Source organism: Rissa tridactyla, chromosome 19 (assembly GCF_028500815.1).
Source record: "Rissa tridactyla isolate bRisTri1 chromosome 19, bRisTri1.patW.cur.20221130, whole genome shotgun sequence".
Classification (NCBI taxonomy): domain Eukaryota; kingdom Metazoa; phylum Chordata; class Aves; order Charadriiformes; family Laridae; genus Rissa; species Rissa tridactyla.
This window is the reverse complement of record NC_071484.1, coordinates 6,112,207-6,137,764: the sequence shown is the minus strand read 5'-3', so window position 1 is coordinate 6,137,764 and position 25,558 is coordinate 6,112,207. Positions and strand designations below refer to the sequence as shown.

Genomic DNA, 25,558 nt, shown 5'->3' with positions numbered 1-25,558 from the left:
AGTCCAGCTTCCCATGGAGGTTGCCAGCCTTAGTGCTCATGCCGAAAGTGATGTGCTAAGGGAATTTTGTCTGAGGTAAGTATAATGCATTACCATTCTCTTCAAGTATGTCCGTGTTGATTCACACAAAGCGTGCACTATAATTTTATGTGGGTGGCTCTTTGTTGGATATTTTGTTGAATAATACAATATCTCATAGCTTCTATTAATCTGGCAATATATCGCTAGTAATAGGCGTTAATGAAGGCTCCGCCTTGGTTGTCTGTCTCCTTCAGTCTTCTGTGTGGTAAAATTCAGTATTTCAGTGTTTGTCTTCCTCCTGTGATCACAGACAATGATTTGTAAGACCAGCAGCTGCCAAGGGACTCTTCATTCATTAATTTATTCAAAATTTACATTAGCTATTTAGAAATCAAATTTACTGAAATAAATTCTTAATTTTTAAAACTGCATTCCTATGCCTGTTATAGAAGAGAATTTTACACTGAGTTCTTTTGCAGTGTTGTCGCTGCTTATATTGAGGAAAGTCCTGCCGGTATTTAACTTTTTCTGAAAGTGCAGGATGGTGATTTCAGTTATTTTTCTTGTTGAAGAAAACTGGGTGACGGCTGCAAAAGCAGTATTTTGTAATGGAAAAGGTGTTAAATCTTTTCCTATCAGACAGCTATTAATTTTATCTTAGCTGTTTTAAATGGACTCAGAGGAAACTGAGAAATGTTTGATATTTCATATTTTCATCATCATATTAAAAATAGCTGTTTCTCAGAATATGTCCTTGAATTATATAATGTATTAAAAAATAAGTTTGATGAAAAGATACAGTGCCGAAGACTGGGTTAGAAAAAATATAATAATTATCTGAACTCATTACAGTGAATTGTGTTTGCCAACCGTGAGAGAATATCTTGCAACACAAAGCAGAGTAAGAAACAATTGTGTATGTTTTTCCATCCACTGCCTATGCAATATGGGGTGTTCAGTGAGTTGCTTTTTCCATCTTTACTAATCAAGCCTCTATGAAACTGAGAGAACCTTGAACAGAAACTAATCCTTGGGTTTCCAGCTGTGCATTAAGTATTGACACCGTAACTCCTCCAGAAGAGTCAGTTGGCTAGTACAAGGGAAGCACAAGGAGCTGATGGAACCTACTGTGAATTACCACCTCAAAATCAGCTTAGCCACAGTGAGGGAGGATGAATTCAACCTGGAAGCATTTTAGGAAGAGATTACATAGCACAGAAGAAGAAGGAAACTCATTAAAATTAGCAAAAGAAGAGAGAGAAGGGATTGAGTCACCCTACACATGAAGGTATGCATCAGAGAGGGGAGTGGGGTTGTTTGAAGTTGTGTGCCTGTGTGTGCCCTGTGGATGGAAAAAGAGCTGGGGCTGAAGCCCTGAAGAGGCACCTCTGGGCTGTGCTTTGCTCTTGGCATGTACCTGCTGCCGTTACACTTCTCCAACACCCCGGGACACAGCCCTCCTCCCGCCTGTCTCCCACAGCAGCTCAGGTGCCAGAGACATTGCTCACAAACAAGGTTCCTTCTGCCATCGTGCCTCTGAGAGCCAACAGCTGCTTGAAAATACACAGCTTCACGCCGGGTGAAGCCATATGCTTTTAGTCTTCTGGGTTTGCTTTTTTAATAGGTTTATGATTTTACAATAGGCTTTTGTATATCCATAAATCTTATTTTCTTCTTTTATCATAAGAATGATATAGAAAGGCTTGTCAACAAAATAGTGTTGAATTGGAAGGGAACAGGTGTGAACCGTCACCACTAGAATGTTATCTCCTACCTGTAGAAATGCTTAGTCTTTAGAGGCTTAATATGCGATGAGATCTAACCTTGAAGTGCTGAACCCTGGAGCCTGAATTCAGCTGCCTAAAGGCATCTCCTTGTAGGCACTGCCAGTGACTTCCACGGAACCTGGAGGTGTTGCCCGGACTTCATGAGAAAAGGGACTTCAATACATGGGAAATAATCCTTACGAGAGAAACAAATTTTTGAACTTAAAGTGAAACTGGATAATGAAAAAAAATCCACAAAATTATGATTTATCATCGTTTTGTCAACTAACTTTAATTAGAAAGACCTTCATGTCAGTCGTGATTTTGCATGCTGCTGTGTTTAGAGACAACGCTGTCGTGTCATTGGTCATGATGTGTCTCCTTCTGGGGCTGAAACACTCCAGGATCCTATTGAGTGCACATGCAGAATGTCACCAAAGTTACGGCACTCAAAATACAGCCCAGGGTATCTGTGCGCCCTAGACTGATACAGTGGAACTCATGATGTTCTCTGTTTTGACCTTCTGTATATTGAATAGAGAATCATCTCTGTGGCCACAACCTTCAGGGGGACATATCCCCAGATTTCATAGTTCTCCATGGAAGACCCCAGTTGTATTCCGTTCATCCAAACGTTCTCACTATCTAGATCCACCGGGTTTCCCTCAGTCTTTGTTCAAGACACAGTGAGATTCCTTATTCCCTTTTCATACTCTCTTTTAATTTCCTTACCCACACCAGTGAGCTTTTCCTGAAAATCCTTCATTCCCTCAAACTGGGCGTTTTACTACATGCTGTCTCGATTCTGCCTATTTTAATCGCTTTTGAACTTTGTCACATGGTGTGTAGCATTTAGTGCCTGTTGGGTGGCAAAGTAATTATGAGACAGGAAAATAAATACTCTTTATAGTTTAATTTAAAGTGTAGAATGGCATCTATGGAGGTAGTTGTAACATAGAAGGTGCAAGAGATAACAGTATCGTACCCTCTAGAGGGCTCTGTTGATTACTTTAAAATAATCCACATACCATTTACTATGGGTGTCATATCTCTTTCTAGATTATGTGTGTAGTCCAAGTATCTAAAACCAAGAAATAGAAATCAGCGTTACTAGAACCTCATTCTTTCAGTTGTGTGTCACTGGGAGTGTTTGTGTAGCATAAAGTCTGTTTAACAAGTCTGCAAAACCTCAATACAAACAAATACAGACTTCGGTTTGGTGGAGGTCAAGTATTTCTGTTTCCCCGAATGGTTCCCAAGTGTTGAGCAGGTTTGCCTGGCAATGTATTTCGGCAAATTCATTTTGCATCTGTTCTCTCCATCCACACCCTTGTCCGTCACCCTGTTTTGCCTTCGGTCAATGGTGCTGGCTCCTCTTCCACACAAGCCCCATTTGCTTGGACTCTTTATCCGCCACTAGGGGCCAGCCCCTGAGCACCAGCAGTTAAGCCTGAAATTCATGGACCTGTGAAGTCTGCAAGTCCATGTACATCTGAGCCCTGCCCTTATATATGGTGACCTTGTGCTGCCCCAGGGTTGCTCAGGGCCTCGTTTGCTGGGATCTGCGGAGCTCGGGCCATTGGCTGTCTTGTTTTAAAACTTCTCTTGACCATAAGCCTTCTGGCTCGGCTGGGGGCAGGACAGAGCCTCCTGCAAACAGCTCTGTGAGCGGGACCTCCTTCGGGGGAGGCTGTGGGGGGGCTGGTGTGCTGGGCAGGGACTGGGCTTTCCTGTCCCTCTCCAGGTTTTCCACTGCTGGCTGCGCTTGCAAGCTGCACGGCCCATCCCTGACTCTCTTCTGGGTCGTCTGGGTGGCAGCTGTACAACGGACTGAGAATTTTAAATGAGTCCGAGGAATTCAGATGCCAACTTCTCATTAAAATTAATAAAGCTGTGGTTTACAATCTACCTACTTTGGCAGCCCTCTCTCCTCCAAAATATCATGCAGAAATTCCTGAGATTCGTCAACGTGCACAGAGACTGCTTTGAAAGGCCTGGGACAATACATTTAATTTCCTTTGATCTCTGAATTTGTTAGTCTCCAGAAGGCAAAGTGGTGTGGTTTTCAGCTCTGGAAATGGCTTTTATCCATGGGGGTGGGCTGTGGTGAAATAAGCTACTGTTTGTCTTCATGAAAAAAGTTGTCCCAGTCAATGGAGAAAGCTATACTATAATTTCTTGGAAATAATGACAGAAGCAAATACAACTCCCAAAAGGTAGCCAATAACAAGAGACTACTTTCTGATTGTTTGGTTGCTGAGTTGCTCCGAGCAGTTGCAGCAGCCGAGCAATCAGATTTTTTGCAAGCTGTAGCCAGGAATGTTTGTAATAGCAGTTGGGTGCGGCTGGAAGCCTTAATGTTAATTTTTTTCACAGTACAGATCCTCCTATCCAAAAGTAAACATTCCAGGTACTTTCACACATACTTCATTTGTCACCAGTAGAAGGCAAATATTGCTGTTAGTACTAACATTTTATGGAGGAGAACTTTGTAAGGATCCTGTAAATTATGTTTCCTTTAACCCTTTTTTCCTTGTCTGTTCAAAACCAGATCACTAGCTTGTCCGTTTCCAGTTTAAACCGATGAGTGTCAGTTAAGGTTTTGTGAATCATAAACAGAAACATTCAGTTCACAGTCCTGGTTCTGTAATCACTCAGGTTCCTTTGTGTCAGGCCTGGGTGGGCACTCGTTTGATGCCGACTTTATTAACGTTCATATAGTGCTGAGACTCTGCACTCTGGTCTGGGCTGATATTCAACTGCTGTTGAGTCGTGGAGCTCAGCTCCACAAGATTATCTGGCACGTTATTAAAACACAAAGGCACAGCCCAGGATGCTCCAAGAAGATTACGATCTGCCCTGAATGCTCAGAAATTGTGCTTTAACTCTAAATTTCATTGTCAACCAGTGTAATGTATCGTCAGCTTTTCTGCCTGGAGGCATGTGTTGGCATGCCTTTGTGTTTTCTTTTTAAGTGTTTACATCTACAGAATGGAAGAAAACCTACGCACAGGATTCTGGTTGCATCAGACAGAAATGAATTTTTATTAGCAACATTTTCTTGATACAGAACAACACAAGTAACAAACAGGTTGAATCTGTAAAGCAAGTATCTCAAGTGCCAATGATTGAAGCCCCAAAGCGTTCCGGGCAGAAGTGCGTAGCGTGCATGGCGGGTGGCCCATCGGAGGAGCTCTGATGGGCCTTGTTGGACAGATGGCATCAGCGACCTTGAGGAACTGTTAAGAACATCTGTTCATTCCTCGGGAGCATGGGGAATGTAGAGCATTTGGGCCAAGTTCTGCTTGAAAGGTCTTGCACTGTAGGATCCTCAATGTATATTCTTAGTCAAAAGATTTTCTTCCATACCCTGGTTAGAAATAAAGAAAGCATTAATTTCTTTAGTATCTCTGAGGCACCAGTATTTACCAGACAGAAAAGAAGCTTGATATGTGATAAGTGACCGTAAACATTCCAAAAGCATAAAGGAAAACTTCAGCATGGTGCAAAAGCAGTGGTATTTATGAGGTTCTGCAAAGAATGAGAGAGATGAAGAAAAACAGTTGGGGTTTTAACAACATGATTAGCTGAAATCACAAATAGAAATTGAATGTGTGTTTCTTAAGCAGAGTTGATACTTTGCACACAAATAGGAAAGAATTTTTCATAAAAGTAAATGTAACGCTTTCCAGGAAATGTAGTTTATCCGCGGTGCTGTTTACCTCCAGAAGAGTATGTTGATGTAGTGTATAAATTAGTAAGGATGGGACTGAGAGCACAGTGTGACCACACAACAATTCTCACCTTGGCTTTCACCACCAGTCCTGCAGGACTGAGACTGGGAAGATGAAGAGTAGGAGTGGGAACTGCTGACGCCTCCTGAAATCCTTCCTCCTCCTCCTCCTCCTCCAATAGTGCTGCAGCTGCCGCTTCCTCCTCCCATTCCTCCGCTTCCTCCTCCCATTCCTCCTCCACAACTTCCTCCTCCCATTCCTCCTCCTATTCCACCAGAGGAAACGCTGCCACCTCCATATCCACCACTCATGCTACCACCTCCTCCTCCTCTTCCTCCTCCAGAAGAATAGCCTCCACCTCCTATTCTACCACCTCCCATGCCTCCTCCCATTCCTCCGCCTGTGATTCTGCAGAGAGAAAGAAGGAGAAAAAAAGTTAATCAAATGCTTTTTGACCTCCGAAGAAAATCTATCTACAGATACTGCACGGAAGCCTGCACTTCTCTGGTCTCTACTTCTCCTTTTTAGAACCTGGCACAGATCAGCAAGACAGCTAGTGCAGTGCCAAAACCGAACCTCTCCTTCAATTTCGGCTTGAATGCAAGAGTTCTTGCTTTTCCCACATTCTGCTCAGCTATTTCTTGCAAGATTTAGCATTGCTGTGTTGTCTGCGTGTGGTGGCACTGCGCCCCAAACCGGAAAGGCAGAGAATGAAGCTTTAGCTGTTCTTTCAGGTGCTGCTTCCAGGCAGAAGCAGGCTCACTGCATAAGGGAAGCTGAAGTAGCTTGAACTTTCAGAGAACTGCACACTGAGACTTTTACGAAGGTTTGGAAAACTATGCTCATTTTTCTGCTTATGGTCTTCCCCAAAGTGACTTCTGTCTGTTCAGTTCCTGGCCTTTTTTGAGCCGGGGTAGAGGTAGGGCTCTGTACGTGGGCTCCCTGTCCAGCCCCAAATCAGTAGTTCAGAATTTCTGCATTAATTTTTCCTCACATGATTTATGTTCTGAAGAGGTTTGCCAAGAAATGTGTGGTACCTCAAACCTGGGAGACAGTTGCTCAAGATAGCTGCATTAGCCTCATTTCAGTACAAAATCTGTTTTGCAAATCTGTTAATTTCCTGGTTTTGTGACTAATCTGGCAACCCTGGGTTTCACACAGTGCTGGGTTCTTTTCTCAGTTTACGTACACAATGTCTTGCTGCCCTTCTTCAAGCAGAGCCCGGTACTGAGCAATCTCCTGCTCCAGGCGGGTCTTGATGCCCAGGAGCATCTTGTACTCTTCGTTCTGACTCTCCATCTCGCAGCGGATGCTGGCCAACTCCTCCTCCAAAGGGCCGATCATAGCCTGGATCTGCTGCAGCTGCATGTTGTAGCGGCGTTCTGTGTCTTCCAAGTTGGATTGCAAAGAGTCTATCTGCAAATGGAAAACAAATACAGTGTTTATGGGAATGTGGCGAGTTTAACTTATTTTTGTGGACAAATTGGAGACCTTCACAAACCAGAAAAAAAAGCATATCTTTGAAGATAAGCAGTCCAGCCTCCTGTTCTCTACAAATGGAGTACTTTCTAGCTGTAACTATTCTTTCATTCTAGTGACACATACAGCCGGTGCCACAGGTGAAGCAGAAGCAAATGCCTTTCCTTACCATGCTGATTTGCGACTGCAGCTCAATTTCCAGGCTTTGATATTCACGTCTCAGCTCAGAGATCTGTTGGTTGCTTGATTGTATCTCCTGGCCGCTTGAGTGGACTTGTTGATTCACTTCTTCCATCTGAAAAATTCACATACAACATTGAGGCATTTTTGGTAGTAAGAAAACATTGTGGGGTTATCATAAAAGCACGAGAAAGCAATTAATAAGAATAAAGAAAGACATAATGTAGACTGACTGTGTACATTCCCCACATGCCACTCAGCTAACTCACTCTGGGTAATTCACCTTGCTGCTGGAACACAGATTCTACATGCTTTACCACATAACCTTATTACACCAGAACTGACCTGTTACAATAAACTGCTTAAAGTCATTTAAAGTTAATGTCCCTTAAAGAATATATGATAAGTTGCCTTTTCTCTGCTGGATGTAAATAGGTCCAGTTCTTTCTGAAAGATTTAGTAACTGAAAAAAAACCCCTGTGCTTACCTTGGTTTCATACCAGCTTTCCACCTCTTTCCGGTTGTTCTCAATAAGCCGTTCATATTCACTACGCATTTCATTTAATTTTTCCATCAAATTGATGCCAGGAGTAGCATTGACCTCCACATTGACATCACCACCAGATTGTGTTTGCAGTCCTTTAATTTCCTGAAAAAAAAACCACAAAACCCACCAGGTTTTCAAAGGGTGAAGGTAAGGAGAAATGTCATTGTTTGAAATAAAGGCAAAGAAAGGGACCCAAGTCCTCACACAGCTGTATGGCTCCTGCAGAGGGGGCCTCATCTGCCCTTGTGAAAGGGAACAGTTCTGCCGTTCCTAAGCCAGACTTTACAGTGAACCATAGCAGGCACCACATACACATTGACCCTGCCATTGTCTCCTCAGGGTCATAAGGAATTCTACTTGTGAAAATCCTTTTAGGTATTTTTTTCCTCAATGTGAAAGATCATTGCAGATAGTATAAATGTTTTCTTTTGACTCCTCCCTATATTCTTTCCATTTTTCCTTCCATGAGTTCAGCACCAAACTTGTACTTTGTACTGAAGCCATTTATTTCCCTGATCTTGTTTTGCCACACGTTGACCCGGGTGCCTGACTACATCAGCTGCAGGCAGCTGTGGATGCTACGTACTCCTGAAAATCAAAGCCAGATTGTGTCACCTTGAATGGTCAAAGCCAGCAGCCAAAATGTGGTCACTGCTAGGGACGAAATCCAGAGGAAATTCTCTGAGTGTTGAGTTTTCATTAGTTATTCTTTTAAAGTATGGGGCAACTTACCTCTTCGTGGTTCTTCTTCAGATAGATCAATTCCTCTTTCAGGGATTCAAACTGTGTCTCCAAGTCAGATCTGGCTAGAGTCAGTTGATCCAACAGTGGACGTAATCCATTAATATCACTTGCCACACTCTGGTGGAGAGTATATTCAGTTTCATATCTAAATGAAAGACAAAAAAGACAGTAAAAGTGCTGCCAGATCTCTTTGTTTATGATCTTGATTATGAACAGTTCCCATCAGTACATTTATGGTCTTTAATCCCATTGCTCAGTTCTTAAAAGAAAGGACCTAATTCTCTTTCCATCTCTAATAGGTTTGTTTGATTTCAGTAGAATTTCCCTCTATGAGATTTATATGATGAGGATCATGTTTATAAATCTACATGCAAGGATGGAGAAACTTAGAATGTAGACCTTTAAATGTCACTTTTTGATAACTTGTCTGGAGAAAAACTATAATGAAAGACTAACACAAAATCAGTCTTGGAATGCTTTCCCCAATAGCATCCACAAAGATTCATTGGAATATGAACTCATGGGGGTAAAGGGAGGCAAGATGGAATGAGACGGAGGGAGAGACTCACTTCAGTCTGAAGTCATCCACAGTCATCCTGGTGTTGTCAATGTCAAGAAGGATCTTGTTAAGGTCCACGTTTGCACCAACAATCTGAAGGGGAGAGGGCAGATGTTACTTGGTCAGTTTGTCTTTTCAGTCTGACACACAGAAAGAGGGAAGAAATACTGTGCAGAAACACCTTTCAGAATATCTTTATGGTAATGTCAAGCCTGACTGGTGCTGCAGGAGCTATATAGAGAGAAGAGTTTATTGCTTCTGGTTAAAAGAAAGTGCCTTTGCTGTCAATTTTGGTTTACAAATATCCATTAAAAATGTAATACATTGTTGGAGAGAATAACTAAATAAACTCCTCATATTCCAAAAACAGTAGGAAAGCATAATTGCATTGCATGTGGCATCAACCATATTCAGGTAGGAGATATGGGACTATTAAATGGCTGAGGCTAGAATTAGACAATGCACATGTTGTCTCATCCTTCACAAAAAGCTGCACTAGTAGGGCAACATAAGCAAGCAATGGTTATATCTCCCGTTCCAGAGAGTGAGGAACTAACAAGCAAGAGCACAGTGTTGAAGGGAGCACTGGACAGGCCCCATAATGGGTGCCCTAGAAATGATCTGCCATTGCACCAAACAGTGCCACCTGTGCCAGAAAACAGTGTGCCAGAATACACCTGTCACCCACGGCAGAGAAAAACCGGTACTCAGGCTTTGTCACCACAGCAGTCTGCTTCCTGGCTAAAACAAAGGAGGGAATACATCGCCACAAATAGGGATCTTGTGCTGCAGGAGGCAAGTGCTGTTCTAATGAGAATCTATTAAAAGTTAGTCAAATTACATCATACCTGGTTTTGCAGTTCTTCAATTGTTCGGTAATATTGGCTGTAGTCCTTGCTAGAAGTGGGACATTGATTTTTGTACCACTCCCTGATCAGTTGTTCAAGTTGAGCATTTTCGTCCTCCAAGCGTCGCACTTTATCCATGTAAGAAGCCAGGCGATCGTTAAGGTTCTGCATGGTCAGCTTCTCATTTGTGGAGAGCAAGCCGGAATCTTCACCAAACCCCATTCCACCAAAACTACCTCCACCGTAGCCACCACCACCAAAGCTGCCACCACCAAAGCTGCCACCACCAAAGCCACCACTACCCCCAAAGCCGCTAAATCCACCTCCACTATATCCACCACCACCAAAACTACCTCCACCTCCACCAAGACAAGATCCATAACCACCTCCCATTCCCCCAAACCCACCCCCACCTGATCCATATCCTCCTCCCATGCTTCCACAGCTCATTCCTCCGCCATAACTACCACCACTCATTCTCCCACCGTAGCTACTGCGGCTAATCCTTCCACAGCTGCCACTGCTAAAGCCCCCTCCATAGCTGCTCCTGGAAACTCCTCCACCAAAGCTTCTGCCAGAAAAGCCTCCACTTCCTCCAGAAGAGGTGTATTTTTTAGAGGACACTGAGGAGTATCCACCAGATCTACGTATTCCACAGCTGCTACCCCCTCCACCACCTCCACCGCTATACCCTCCACCACCACCACTGCTAATTCTAGTAGTACTAGTTGAAGATTTAGTGCCGCAGCTCATAGTGACAGCAGGGAAGAGTCTAACCACAATCCCAAATTTAGGTGCACAGCCTGATAAGATTCAGGACTGCAAATTTTCATCCCTTGCTCTCCCTATTTATACTTTTGACACTGGGTGTCACCACCAGGGTGTTTCCTTCTCCCAGGGCATTTACCAACCTTGTTGTTTGTGCCAAGAATAATTTGCTGAACAATATTTTTGTGCTGATATCTCAGGCAATCTACCCCATTGCTGGGTTTATGCTGTTTGTTTAAGACCGAACATTTCATTTCTTTTGGGTGGCATTCTTGTCATTTACCTTTTTCTGGACTAGGTGGTCTTTTGCCTCATGCAGCCTGGACCTGCTTTACGATGGCAAAGCTGCTTTATACAGGATCTCGTTGAAGCTAATGCTGAGATAATGTGTACCTGATGGAACTATACAGAGAGACTTTGTGTTCTCGGTTCTTCCACAAAAGAAAGAAGATGAGGCCCAAATCCCTCATGTTGGACTATGCATTTATTTGTTCAATTATTAATCTATGTTCTTTGCTAAGATTTTTGTAGCTGCTATTGTCAAAGACTGTTGTTCTCTTTTGTTCTTTCATATTTTGTGCATCTAAGATCTTCTACACTGCTTATATTCTTCTTCTCACTACACATGACAGTGCAAGAATTTTATTAATAGGACTGTACAGCTTGTGTATTTTCATTGTCCAACTTGTGTATCCCCGCCATCACTTAGAGAACGTATTTATTTATTGAGAAGTCTGTTTCACTCCATGCAGTGGGATGCTTATTTAAAAATCAAAATCCTTCCTTTGTGAAGAAAGTGATAATACAGTACACCAGATAGCAAAGTCCTAGAAATCAAAGAGAAAAAAAAATATTGGATTTTTTTTCACCAAAGAGCTGTTGATCTAAAATAGTAGAAAGACTAAGGATACTTTAATTGTATTATAAAGTCAATCGGAGCACAATTAGAAGCTGTATTAATGCAGACAATGACCTATAAACTACTGTGTAGGCAGACCTTTTATGGTATAATATTAAATTGCTCATTCTCTCTATTGTTACTGTGTCATATATTACAGGTGGTAATTATATATACTGCGCTTAATGCAGAGATCCTTGAGACTCTAAAACAGCATCCTGAGAGAAAAGCTGAAAGGCTTTTTGCATAAATCAGTTGAAACCAGACTGTTGAGACCACAAAAGAAATTCCACCATAGTTCGGTCTTGCACCGATCCCCAGAAGTTTGCCCAAGATGGACTTGTAAATGGTTTCCATCCTCAAGTGTTAGATTTGACGCTAAAGCGGAGTATCTGAAGGCAGAATTGCATGTTTCTGAAAAATCTCTAAGAGGACTCTGAGTTTGGGCAGACAGTGCTGACTGACTTGGGTCCCAGGTACTGACATCTACAAAAATACGCTGGCGTTATCATGTTTTGTCTTTCCCTGGGTTCACAGGCAAAATCTTGTTTCCTCAGCATGCACGTAGCTCTGTTCTCACACTGCAAGCTTTTGTGAGAAATCCACATCTTGTTCTTTAATGCAGCAGAGACTGCATTCATGCAAACAGCCGCTCGGTGCGAACAGCAGAACCGTCAGCACTTGTGGTCTGGCTGCCGATGGACCCCGCGCTCGGTTTGCTGGGGACAAAGTGGACGTTGTTCCAGTGACAGTTCTGTTCTGTGTTACTGAAGTGTCTCCGTTGCCTTTCCTCCTCTCTGCTTGGTTACTGATCCTCTAGTGACTGTAAGGTATTTATGAAATTTAGCGATCTCCCCCTGAAGCTCAGGTGCAGGGAACAAAGGAGGACACACCTGAGGAACTTATTTCTTGTCTGCTGTCCTTTTCTCAGCATCTTCCAAAAGGCCTCCCCTGGATGGCAGCGCAGCGCAGCCCTTCCTTGCCAGAGCTCTCCTGGGAAGTCGGTTGAATGTTGCTGCTGTTTATTGCACTCTGCTGTCAGTCTCCATGTGCACAATTCTTTTACAAACCGTATTTCTGCCTCTTAACTTCTGGTCTTTTTATGTTAAATTAAGGATTATTTAACATTTTCTGACTGAATCCATTGTCCTGTCCTTTGCACGGTGCTTTTGCCAGCGTTGCTTTATTGCTGCTTATGCAATCTCTTTCAAAAGCTCTCTGATTTTATCTTGCTATTTGATATACTCAGTGGCTCAAAGATGATGAAAGATGCCAAACAGCTTGATGATGGGATAATTCCTCCTTGATTCCCAGCTGGAGAATGGTAGTGTCACCTCAGCAGCATAAACAGTTTCTGGGCTTCTGTGTGTTCTGTTATTGGTGCTGAACAATGTAGTTTACTATAGGCAAAATGTTTTTTCTTTTTAGTGTTGTTTTGCCTTTGTGTCTGGGTAATGTCGTTCTGGTCAATGGGGGGCCCTTTTTCACAAATTCTGCTACGGTAAGTAAAACTGATTATTACATTCAAATTTCCATCGGCGATTCCGGTGGTGCTCCTTAGAGGTGCTTTTCATAGACAAGCTAGAACGATCTATGGGTTTGTTAGTGATAATGAGTAAAAATTCTGTGGAATTACTAAAACAAAACTAAAAACATTTGCCAAAAGAGTCTCTTAGTCTGTTTATGTACTTTCTGAGAACCTACATTGTTTTCTGTTTTATTTATAGGTTGTGTTTTTCTACATGGACTTGTTCACAGTAGGGACTTGTCTATACTGGAAGGTTCTTTTGATAAGGGCATATCTTATTGTATGCTGGGAAGATACTTTAAAAAATAAAAGCCATGAAAGAAAAGAAAGAGTCAGGCCATTGAGGGTGGAGAATTTCGGCAGCCTCCACGTTTCATTTTATTTCTGTATTATTACCACTACTTATATATAAAGGAGGAACACAAATAAAAGACTTTGCCTTTAGGTCTTTGGCAGCTTTTAAGTCACATGCTCATAGGATGTTCCTTCTTTGTCTTTAGTGTTGCTATTATTTCACTTTTGTTACTAGTTCAATCTTAGTGCATTTTATAGCAATCCTGCTGGCTATTAGGATATGCCGTATTCTTAACAGCTGAAAGTTTTCCCTTGTGCTATTTTGTTTCTTTCACAGTCACTGTGTTCTCAAAAATGTCATACGTCTCTTTGGACTATAATACAAAGGGACCCAAAAAACACAGGTGAACTATGAGTACTTCATCCTCTTGTAAATGTGCATAAAATGAATTCCCTCCTGGCACATTTTAATTTACTGATTATTAAATATTTAACTGTGCAAATATTTACAAACCAGAGAAGATCCATTCTGTCGACAGGATTCATTTTTCCTTTCTGAGCTCATTTAAAGAGCCTTCAAAAATTTCTGTTCTCTGATGCTTTCCGCTAATGTGTTGTGTGGATGATGTCAAGTTTATAATTTACGGAAGTACCTAAAAGGAACGGGCAATTTTAGGACCTTTTCCCATCTCTTTCCTATCTACGATGCACAGTTTAAGCACTGATGGGTCTGCGCTGACACAGCACCAGTATGCCATATCACGTGGCTGTTTCCAGAGGAGACCCAACAGGGACGTGCGTTACCACAGCTGCAGCCCTGCGCCTGCAGAGGCTCCCCGTGTTTTGACACCGTGTGCTGCTCCTTGTTCAGCTCAGCACATGCCACACTTCAAGCACAGCCGACATTCTTTCACTCTCTCTCTGTTATTGTTTTCCTTTTAATCCGACCTGTGTGATAGGTATCAAAGAAGTGCCTGCCTAGCATCAGAATGAAGACAAAACTGTGGACAGCCCACGCTGCTGGGTGTTTTAGCAGAACTGGGAGACTTTTTCAACAGGCTGGAGCTGCTGCATTCAGAACAGACCTGGAGGAAAAGTATTCTCACTTTTATGTCTGTGCACTGAAAAATTAAAACATTTCCCCTTAATTCATTGTCATTCTGATGCCACGGCTCAGGCAAGTGCTACACTTTATTCTCTTGATCTATTTAATAATCTCTTCCAATCACTCTTAGCAGAACTTTTTGTAAGAAGCGAGGATCTGTTTTCACCTCCGAGTCTGTGCTCGCTCTTCATTCCTACTTCATCTCATAGTATTCTAGTGAAATCACAGTAATTTCCAAAGAAATTTAGATTAGACCCAGCAAAGGAAACAAGGACTGTGAAGGCAGCAGTGAGCTTGCCTGTGAAGTTTAAAACCTCTGGTGCTCTCCAAGCGAACACTTTTGTGCGAGATAACTTGGATCTTTCGTGCACGTAGGTGATGGGAGAGTGCCTGTTCCTCGCATCCTGAAGATGTACACAGCATTTTTGTCATTTGGATGTGACAGCCATGGGTCAAGGCGTTTTTGCCCTACAGCTGCCAGGCAGTTTACATGCTGCTGATTTCTGCCCATCAGCTGCCAGTGACCATTTCTGTCACTTTCTGAGCCAGAATAAGAGTGTTGTCCCTCTGCGATTCCCCAAATCTCCTACAGGGTGAAGGGAATTTGATTGGAATAATTTTTTTTGTTGGTACCAAAATGGAACAGCGTTTTTCATAGTGCTGAGAGCAGCTGGAGGGCACGATGAGAGCATCTGCCGACATGGTCTCCTGCCTCTCTAGAGCTTTGGTGCCTCGGTCCCTTTGGGATAAGCAGCCTCAGCTTCCCTCCAGGCGTGGGCATCCACAGCTGCTCTGCGGGGCACTGACTCCCTTCGGGGCAGCCCGCGTGGGCTCTGCTGGCCCGTGGGACGTGGACAGGAGCTGGTACCTGCTCCCCCGAGCCTCAGCCTGGTCTGAGCAAGTGCAGAAGCAGCCTAGAGAAGTTGTTAGTCAAAAAGAAAGGTTTAGTGAATGCAATAATTCAAGGTGGTTAAATACCCCCCGAACCAGGATTTGGGAATCAGAGCTCTGGACTTCAGCTAGTCCAAGTGTAGCTCAATCCTGTTGATGCCAGCTGCCGTGGGGATCTGGCCCCTGCTTGACTGTCCACATCGAGAATTATTATCACAAAAAAAACCAGCACTTTAAGCAAATGACTGTCTAAGCAACCTGTCTTACCCCCTCATAGGAGTGAAGAAACCCCACCAAGACATTGGTGTTGAGACGGGTGGGCTCTAGAGGGGTTTGCTCCATTTCTTCCTTCCCCCCCAACAGCGCGGTGAAATGGCAGAGTGGGCTGTACTAATTCTCTAGCCCATAAATAAAGCCCGTGTAGCATTTGACAATTGATAGGTCTGACAAGTAATGCTAAACAAACGAGAGATCAGCAGAAGATATGCATAGGCAATTTTGAAATTACACCCATGCCTTCAAATGGACAAATGAATTGCTCTGGGAGTACCAAAGCCAAACACACAGGACTGTGTGTGCACATTTATTTTTGCCCAAGGTGGTTCTGAAGGTCTTGTTCCAACACGTACCACAATTTTCTTCTCAGAGCACTAATTGGAACACCAGATAAGTATCCAAATTGCAACATTTTGTGCTCATAAAATTAAAGCTTATTATGCTGATTAATGCCTGACAAAATGCTGCAAATAAAAGGTGCAAGGTTCTCCTCACTACTCCTACTATCATCGGAGTCCTACTTTAAGCATGCCCTGAGCTTTGACAGCCGATACGACAGTATTTGTATTTCTTACTCCTGCTTTGCAATAGTTTTGGTTTCCTAGCTCTGTTCCTCCACAGAAGTTTTTTTGCATCTTTATTATTAAAAGCCTGCTCTCTCAGTAAGCAAATGCTAGTGATAACATAGATGCAGATTTTGTATATACAAAATGGAAAAAGGATAGAATAATTAAGCTGGCACTTTCTTCCAGGGTATGGTAAGAAACCCTCTAAACTCAGTCTTCATTTTGTCTGTAATGAGCACTAATGCCATGATTACGTAGGTATTTTTTTAGGTTTATTGGTGGTTTGTATTTATTTTGTCACATACTGTAACATGTAGCAAATAGACTTTATTATGGAGTTCATTTGCATTGTAGATGCAGACTCATTTCATGCAAGGAACATTATAAGAACACCTTGTTAAGAAAGGCACTGATTTTAATTAAGGAAGAACACAGAGTAGTAAAAGTAGTAGTAGTAATATTATATTATTTTTGCTAACAGCTTGGAAATTTTTACTTACTGCTGTGCGTGATTATAACATATCAATGTAAGCATGTAAATCAGCAGCAGACTGGCGTAGCACATCACACCACGTTGCAGTCTAACGTTGCCATGTTTGTACTGCGGGACCGGTTTCTGGTTTCTCATACGGGGCTGCCCCACTGCCCTGTGCGTTCCCCTTCCCACACCTCCAGCTCTCCAAGTTTCCTTCTGCTTTGCTCTCACAAGGACTTGTTTCAGCAGAACTTCTGCAAGGTCTGATGCATAGATGCCAGATAATTTGATAACTGGCAGTAATAGTACTAAAAGTGAGTTATGTTTTTGGAAAGAAGGGCAGGACGCAGTGGTCCCCGGAGCTGCTGGGGTGGTGCAGAGCGGCAAGCTCCAGCACAGACGGCTCCTCCATCAGCGCTGCCGCTTCACCTGTCAGGTCAGGGATATCAGGCCATGCTTATGTGCAAAGTAGCCCATCATGAAGATCAGCCAGTCCCTCAGGCCCCCATAGAGACACTGGTCAGAAAAAAAGAATTCTTCCTAGATTTTTTTTCTTTTCAAATACTAATGACATTGGCTGAGAGCCTGCGTAAGGCGATGCAGTGAATCACTGGCATGGATCTGCTTGGAACTCAGGCGTTCAGCATTCCCGTTCCCACGGTCTCCCACTCAATCTGTTTCTCAACCTTCTGCAGTGGGTGATGCCTTCCTCGGCGTGAAAAAACAGAACTCATGACGGTAAAACAGGGAGAGCCAAACTTATCTCAGTGATACTCCTGTCTGGTTCCCTTTGTGTTAGTGGATGAGTGGAGAAGTGCGAGGGATAAAGAATGTAGCAGTGAACAGTTGTCATGCGAGAAACCCTCTGAATGATCCTCAGTGAAACTCCCCGTACAGGTCATTGCAGCAGCTCAGCCCAGAGGAGTTACGCAGACCCCTCGCTTTTGTTAGCCTCAACAGAAGGGAGAAGCACCGTGAGGGCTACAGCATGGCCATGGGGAACCCTCTGGCCAATTAGCACCTGCCCAGGGCATAACGAAGGGAAACGCGCTGTAATTCAAACAAAGAGGAGCAGTTCGGTCTCTGTCTTTTAGGGCATTCGCACCCTTACCCCTGTGAGCAGTCCCTCTACTGTGTGGTCTGTGGGCAACCCTTAAAATTCCTTTGGGAATCTTTTCTCTGGGGTATCTTTTTTTTTTTCTCCCCTCAACCTACCTCTGGGCTTTGTCAAATCACACCCTGAACATGAATAGTTTGTCAGTCTGCTTTGTAAAATGCGTACTTGTCCATCGTTAGACCCGAGAAATGCCCTGAAGTGGAAATACCGTACAGCTACCCGACAGCCAGGCATGGTGCTGATCAGCAGAGCTAGCCTGTGAATTCCTTCTTCCGTATGAGCACGTGTATGCAATTTGGCTCACACTCCAGCTTTATGAATTTATTTTACGGTACAGGTAACTACTGTCATGAAGTAGAGATATCCTGCGACTGAACTTTCATCTGTTTGTTATCCAGTCTGTACCCAAGCAGGTAGTATTCAAAATGTGTTCGTTTTGGATAATTAATTGTACCTGATTTGAGCTCTGCACTCAGGGTGATTTGGCACTGGGAGCTGAAAATCGCTGACTTTACATTCCATGATCCGAAAGTTTCAGGATGCATTTTAGTGACTACTAGGAAGATTTTTTTTAAGAAGCTTTCTAGGGAATAGTCAGTTCCCGAAACCCGCTTCCTCCTTCCCTGATAGAAGTTAATAGCAGAAACGAGCAGGTTTTGTGACTGTTAGTGTTCCCATTGCAGGGGCCACCAGGGCCTTGTACCCGTAGTGTGTTCCTCAAGGTTTTGCCCAGTTAGTCTCAAATGGTGAATATGTCGCTGCCAACCTTTGGGTTTTATGCATAATCTGCCATGTTATTGTGTATCCCACAGGTGGGGCTTGATATTTATAACTGATTCAAACAAAAATGTCTGCTAAAGGAAATTTCTCCCAGACATGGCTTTCTGGTTGCATCAGAGAGAAGCAAAGATTTATTAGCATTTATTTTGTTTGAGGGTTTTTTTTTCCTTCCCCCCCCCAAGAACACCAATCACGGTAGAGATTAACTCAGGTAACAGTGATTAGGCACAGAAATGCGGATGGAAAAGAAGCACGTAGCCCATCCAGAGAGTTCTGATGAGCCCCTGGAGTGAACAGTGTTGAGTAACTTGAAGAAGTGTTTGCTCTTGCTCTTCGCAGAGGCATGAGCGGCCACGCTGGTACCGTCTTGCTCGGTCCAATGGCCCACTGGGAAGGTCCCGCAGTGGAAGATGCTGGTTTTGCCAATCAGTCCTCAGACTTCCTAAAACTCCCTGTTGAAAGATGAAGGGAAGCAAGAATTTCTTTGAAGAAGCGTTACCTCATTCAGCATTTTTAATCTTTTTGTTACTTCATAACTATGGACTGTGCAGTTCTCAGCAGACTAGATTTTTTCCCATCATTTTGGAAAGGTTAGAACAGTGTCAGACTTAATATAAATCAAATACAGGTGAACTTAGAATCTGTATTGATGTGTGTAGGGGTATTTACGGCAACTTTGTAAAAGTTAAAGTAGGATGGTGCATAATATATATTAATCTTGCCTACCAAGCATTAGTATACCCAAGACTGTTGCAAGTCAGGTAGAGTGTTTGATCAAAGGAGTAAATTTTTACAGAGGAGTTTGCAAGCCTATTATTTTTAAACAGTAGATCTCATCTACACCAAATCTTACCTAAAAATCTCACTCATTACACAAAAGCCTTGTGAATTCACTGCCTTTGTTTTCAGCATCAAGAGAGTCTGTGTACGATATTCTTACTTTCTGTACCAATGGCTTCAGGCCTTTTGGTCTCTAGCCAATACTTTCATGCCCAACTGTCAGTCTGTGATGGAAATCAGCATGTTTGTGAGACAGACTACATTTTTTAAGGAAGATTAATATCCCTGTTACTTCCCTGATAAGAAGGAATAAACGGAAGCCTCAAAGCAGGATCATTTTCCATATTTTTTTTTAAAGATCAGAAGTGGGAGAGAATCTTTCTAAAAATTATAACTTCCTGTTCACTTTCAACATTTTCAGGCATTTGTCTGCGGTGCTGTCAGGACCTGAGACCTTACCCAGTCTCATCGTTTTTATGGCTTCAGACACTTCCTCCATTGTTGCTCCTCTGTCCAGTGTTTTATTCCCTTCCAGGCAGAGCTTCATGTTTTCAGCACCTCCTGGAATCACAGCCATGAAATCAGACATGGAAAAGACCTTTTGGTTACTTCCCATCTTTTGCTACTTCAGGATTTTGCAGCTAATACCCTTTATATTTTAAATGTCATGAGTGTTCCAACTATTTTACCTTGCTTTAACCATTTTCCCCCTTAATACCAGTTACATTTCTAACATTTGGCTTCATTCCAAAACTACTGACTTCTCTGGTTCCCTGTACGCTTTGGATTGGGCAGTATTTTCCATTTCCCCCTTCATTTCTTCTTTCTACACATCTGCTGATATAACTCTTCATAACATCCCCTTCATTCGAGACACTTGTGAAAACACTACCATGTTGGTACGTTACTGTGTAAGAACAAATGTCAGAGTGGACTTAAAACATGATTGGGAAAAATAGCAAAAATATCTCCAGATTTCCACATAAGTCATATTGTTCACATAATTGTCATATCCTTTCCTACTATTCAGAGAAAAAAGTTAAGGGAAAGATGTACTCTTTTATTCCAATTTTTACCTTGGCTTTCACAAGACTTGCCAGAGTGGGAGTGGGAAGATGAAGAGTGGGAGAGGCAGGATTTGCCCCCTTCTCCTCCACCGCTGCCACCTCCTCCACCTGAAGTTTTACCACAGGATCCACCTCCTGTTCCTCCTCCTCCGCTTCCGGAAGAGGAACTTCTTCCATAGGAACCTCCAATTTTTCCTCCGCTGCTGCCTCCACCTGAGGACCAGCTACTTCCTCCTCCACTGCTTCCTCTTCCGGAAGACCAGCTGGTTCCTCCATGACCTCCTCCTCCTGAGGATCCCCCACCAGCTCCTCCCTGCGAGGTGCTGTAAGGAGAAAGGGCGTTTGTAAGATTTATAGCAACATGACCCGTGTCTGGCATCCCATGGGCTGCGTTGAGGCCACTTTCCGACTCCCTCCTATGACTGAGAATGTACTACGGTGTGAACCATGTCCTGGAAAACTGATTTTAAACTATCCTAATTAAGGACCAATTAACTGATCTGCACAGAAGAAGAAAAAGAAAGATAACGAATGGCTTTAGATGTCTTTCAAAATATGTACCTTGAGTATTTATAAAAGACAGTTATTTTCTTGCTTACCTTTCATTTGCATATATAACTGCACTTTCTGATTGTACTTAGGAGAAGAAACAGCATATTATAGTTCTAAATACTTTTCTAAATGTTTTTGCCCAGTTCATGATAAGTATAGAATAATACAGCTTTGTACACTGCCAGCTAAGGTTTAGATTCTGTACGAATTCTTGTGATTGTAGTAAATACGTTGATGATAAATCAACTGCACTAGTTCCTAATATAAGTATTGCTTTCATCTGCTCACATAGATGGCATGTTAATTAATCTGAATGTACGTACCTAATACCATGCTGCCCTTCCTCAAGCAGAGCCCGGTACTGAGCAATCTCCTGCTCCAGGCGGGTCTTGATGCCCAGGAGCATCTTGTACTCTTCGTTCTGACTCTCCATCTCGCAGCGGATGCTGGCCAACTCCTCCTCCAAGGGGCCGATCATAGCCTGGATCTGCTGCAGCTGCATGTTGTAGCGGCGTTCCGTGTCTTCCAAGTTGGATTGCAAGGATTGTAACTGACAATGAAAGAAATAATACAGTGTTTATGGCAATGTGGCACATTATGGAAAAGTGGCAGGATTAGATCATTCCTATGCCCCAGACGAGAAAAATTTTACATGGTGTCAGATGTGCCAAGCATCTTCATTAAAGGGAGTGCTGGCTGTTGCTGATCTCCTGTCATTCCAGCAACTCACATGTCCTTTGTGTACCAGAGGATCAGAAGCAGTCGTTACCTACCATGCTGATTTGCGACTGCAGCTCGATTTCCAGGCTCTGATAGTCACGTCTCAGCGCAGAGATCTGTTGGTTGCTTGACTCCACTTCCTGGCCACTTGAGTGGACTTGTTGACTCACTTCCTCCATCTGAAAAATCAACATACAGAGTCGGAGTTTTTGGGTTCTCCTTACAATGTCGGCATGGTAGTTTATTGTGGAAGCATCTGGCAACACAACAAGTCGAGCCAGAGCCACTTATAGTATGGGGGCTGTTTAAATGTGCTCATATAGCTCTGCCAGTGCAGTGCCAGCCCACTTGTGATTTCCTTTATTTTAATCAAAGGGATTCAACAATTATATCCTAAAAGCAATGGATGCTGTTGTTCAAAATGCAATTCATCTACAGGAAGTTCTTACCAAAGTTGGTATTGTTTTGGGAACATTCAAATTGTAACCATTTACCTTGGTTTCATACCACCTTTCAACCTCTTCACGGTTTTTCTTAATAATATTTTCATATTCTTGTCTCATATCATTCAGTTTTTTCATCAGATCCTCTCCTGGAGCAGCATTCACCTCCACGTTCACATCACCATTGGACTGGGTTTGCAGCACTTTCATTTCCTGCAGAGAAAACCCAGGGCCAAGGCGAATAAACCAAAAAGGTGACATTAATTTGCGAAAGAGTTTTAAAGTCAGTTAACTTGCTCTGACATCATAAACCATCCTGGATCCTTTCAACAACATATATACATACGTTGGGGGTTTTTTCTTGTTGCAGTTATTTGGCCTTGACTCCCCAGTCCTCCTTGTTGGGGGGGACTGTGCTTGGGGGAGAGCCTGGGCCCGGCAGCCAGCCTGTCTCGGGGGCGCCTGGCTGAGCTGCCGCGCACTGGGAGAGCAGGAAGACTATTTAGTGCAGAGGATGTTACCTGGGAAACCTGCCCACATGTCCCATACCATAAAAGTTCTTGTGTTCCTCTGCGGTTTGCAGTTCAAGGAGCTGGTCTTACCTCCTCGTGGTTCTTCTTGAGGTCAATCATCTCCTCCTTTAGAGACTCAAATTGCATTTCCAGGTCAGACCTGCTCAGAGTCAGATTATCCAACAAGGGTCGCAAGCTATTAATGTCAGCCTCCACATTCTGCCGGAGACCGTATTCCGTCTCGTACCTGTGCCAAGGACAGTGCAGAAAGGTCAGCCTTGGTCTTGGCTTCTCACCCTTCTCCTACTGACCTTATTTACGAAAAGGTTCACGTATTCCAGTATCTCAGTGTCTGCTTTTGGGTCTGTACTTAGTAGCACATAGCATCTCTCAACCAGCAGAATTATGAAATCAGCAGCCACTACTTAAAGTTTAATATTAATATTAAACCTAAATATTAAAATGTTTTCTGTGGTCTTTTTCCTTGTCTCTTCTTACTGAGACTTTGTGCAGGTTTCCTCTATCTGGTTCATCTGACTTTCAGTGAGAGAAAATCACAATTTTTCTTTCCTTAAAAATAAAGCTTTTTTTAAGCTTTGACTCCACAGTCATTGGTATTATTCCCATTGAAGATCATTATAGAAATAATGAAGAATTTTTATGTCTTACAAATTATTTCAGTTGTGCTGCCATGGAACCAGGAGGAGCTGTAGCATGAATTTAAGAAACTTAGTTGAGGAAAGTAGGAGAAAGGAAGTGAGTGCCTGGAAAAGAGGAATATATAATTTATATTTACTTTATCCTGAAGTCTTCTGCAGTCATCCTTGTGTTATCCAGGTCCAGAAGTACCCTGTTGGTTTCCACAGCCGCAGTCACAAGCTAGAAGAGAAGACGATATGCTGAGGAAGATTTTCCCTGTGAATCTCTCAGGTTTGCACGAGAAACAGGAATGCGATCTTGTTAGAATTCCCCGGTGTCTGAGGGAAACTGCATTTTCTACATACAGAGGCCTGGAAAGGCCATCTACGGTGCAAAACAAAGAGGTACCTGTGTGAAAATAGCACCACAATGATAAAAGCTGTTTTGTGAGTTCAAGAGTCCTGTCAAGAGGCTTGGCGTCACTGCCGTAGCTCTGTCTCACCCTCCATGCCGTGCTCAAACGTCAGGCAGCGCACATCCCAGAGCGTAATTGTTGCTGTTTTTCCTACACTCTAAAAGCCACGACAGGCATTCTGAGAGTCTGCAGTCACTGCCAGCAAACGGTCTGTGGGGTGTACTAGAGGGGCTGGGCATCATTTCTCCACCTCTAGTTGGAGACAGTTGGATGCACGCACGGAAGGCAGAACTGTAAGAGGCACTTTCAGAGAGACACTTAATAACGTTGGAAGTATCTGTGCTGGGTCCCTCAAACATTCTGCTCAATCACAAAAAATCTGTCAATGCTTAAGCTTCTCTAACAAAGAACATCCTACCTGATTTTGAAGTTCTTCAATTTTTCCATAATAGTGGCTGTAGTCCTTTGAACCAGTAGGACCTTGCTTCTGGTACCACTCCCTGATTAATTGTTCAAGCTGAGCATTTTCCTTTTCCAAATTTCTGACCGTATTCAGGTAAGAAGCCAGGCGTTCATTGAGGCTCTGCATGGTCAGCTTTTCGTCGTTGGAGAGAATTCCCACATTCCCTCCGTGAAAGCCGCCACCACCAAAGCTGCCACCACTGAAACCACCACCACCTCCACCAAAGCTTCCTCTGTAACCACCACCAAACCCACTCCCACCAGACCCAAAGCCTGCTCCCGTACTGCCACAGCCCATTCCCCCTCCATAACCACCGCTGCTCATTCCCCCTCCATAATAACCCCCACTCATTCCCCCTCCATAATAACCCCCACTCATTCCTCCTCCACAACTACCGCTGCTCATTCCTCCTCCGTAACTGCTGCGCCTCATCTTCCCATAGCTACCACCGCCGGCTCCCCCACCATGGCAGCTCCTGGAACTTCCTCCGCCACAACTGCTGCCAGACATCCTGCCACCACCGCTTGACCTAGAAGTGATTCTTCTTGAGGAGGCAGAGGAATACTTGCTGCCCCCTCCACCCCCACCACTGCTAGCACTGCCACCGCTGCTCCCTCGCAGGCAGCTTTTCGAGGTCTGTTTGGAGCCACAGCTCATAGTGGCGGCAGCAAACTATTCAGGTTAAAACTCAAATCTGGTCCTACAGTTGTTCTGGAATCATAGCTCCAACTTCCACCCTGCCTGGTCTGCATTTATAGCTGAGATAGTGGGTGTCGCCGCCAAGGGAGTACCTTCCATCCGCGTACACGTGCAAGCCGAAGTTTTTACGCCAAGGGTAATTTGCCAAAGGAAGATGTTTGACAGTATCAGGAAGCTTAACCCATACTCAAAGTGTTCACGACCGTTTGTTTATTAACACAAAACATGTAATTTCTATTGGGTGGCTCTGAATTAGGTAGATCTTTTCCATGATCTAGTCCACTGACTTACAGTCACCTGCATTAAACTCATCCCACTCACCTCATCTGGTTCACGTCTCAGCACAACAATAAACTGTCATCATATGGGGCAGTAATGAATGGTACTGTCTCTCTTTTAATACAGTCGTTCCTCGTGGTCTTTCCCCTCTCAGATATTTGTCAAGCTGATTTTTTAATACTTAAGTGAAATTTTAATAGGTTCTGGTTTATGGTTATCTTATGCTGTACGCTCCTTATTTTCACTCCTTTATTGCTTTATGCTTTCTGAAACCATATCACAGGATGTATTTTGTAGGTACACTGAACCACTCTGACATCTTTGGAATTTCTCATAAAAACTTAGTGAACATTGGCAAATATACATCTACAATTATGTTTTATAAGTAACAATTTAATTATGAAAAATTGTGT

General features: G+C 43.2%; 2 protein-coding genes and 1 long non-coding RNA gene across 4 annotated transcripts in view; 1 reads left to right on the top strand and 2 right to left on the bottom strand.

Moving 5' to 3' along the window:
* Nucleotides 1-25,558, top strand: part of LOC128919104 (uncharacterized) — a 164,968-nt gene that overhangs the window by 88,839 nt on the left and 50,571 nt on the right. The gene's annotated exons all lie outside the window — the stretch shown is intronic.
* On the bottom strand, nt 4,942-10,631 carry LOC128919083 (keratin, type I cytoskeletal 10-like). 2 transcript variants are annotated; one of them, XM_054224051.1, is made up of 9 exons: nt 10,265-10,631; nt 9,879-10,231; nt 9,041-9,123; nt 8,460-8,616; nt 7,668-7,829; nt 7,170-7,295; nt 6,711-6,937; nt 5,592-5,929; nt 4,942-5,157 (listed from the first exon to the last, which is right to left on the bottom strand). In XM_054224051.1, exons 1-9 carry the CDS (start codon nt 10,629-10,631, stop codon nt 5,132-5,134), a joined length of 1,839 nt encoding a protein of 612 aa, XP_054080026.1. In that variant the 3' UTR covers nt 4,942-5,131. The 2 variants fall into 2 exon arrangements, with proteins under 2 accessions (XP_054080026.1, XP_054080025.1); XM_054224050.1 differs by having other exon boundaries at nt 9,879-10,631.
* LOC128919084 (keratin, type I cytoskeletal 13-like) lies at nt 19,003-24,824 on the bottom strand. Its single transcript, XM_054224052.1, has 9 exons — nt 24,123-24,824; nt 23,447-23,529; nt 22,741-22,897; nt 22,190-22,351; nt 21,749-21,874; nt 21,299-21,525; nt 20,433-20,746; nt 19,816-19,917; nt 19,003-19,028 (listed from the first exon to the last, which is right to left on the bottom strand). The coding sequence occupies exons 1-9, from the start codon at nt 24,822-24,824 to the stop codon at nt 19,003-19,005; spliced, it is 1,899 nt and encodes a 632-aa protein (XP_054080027.1).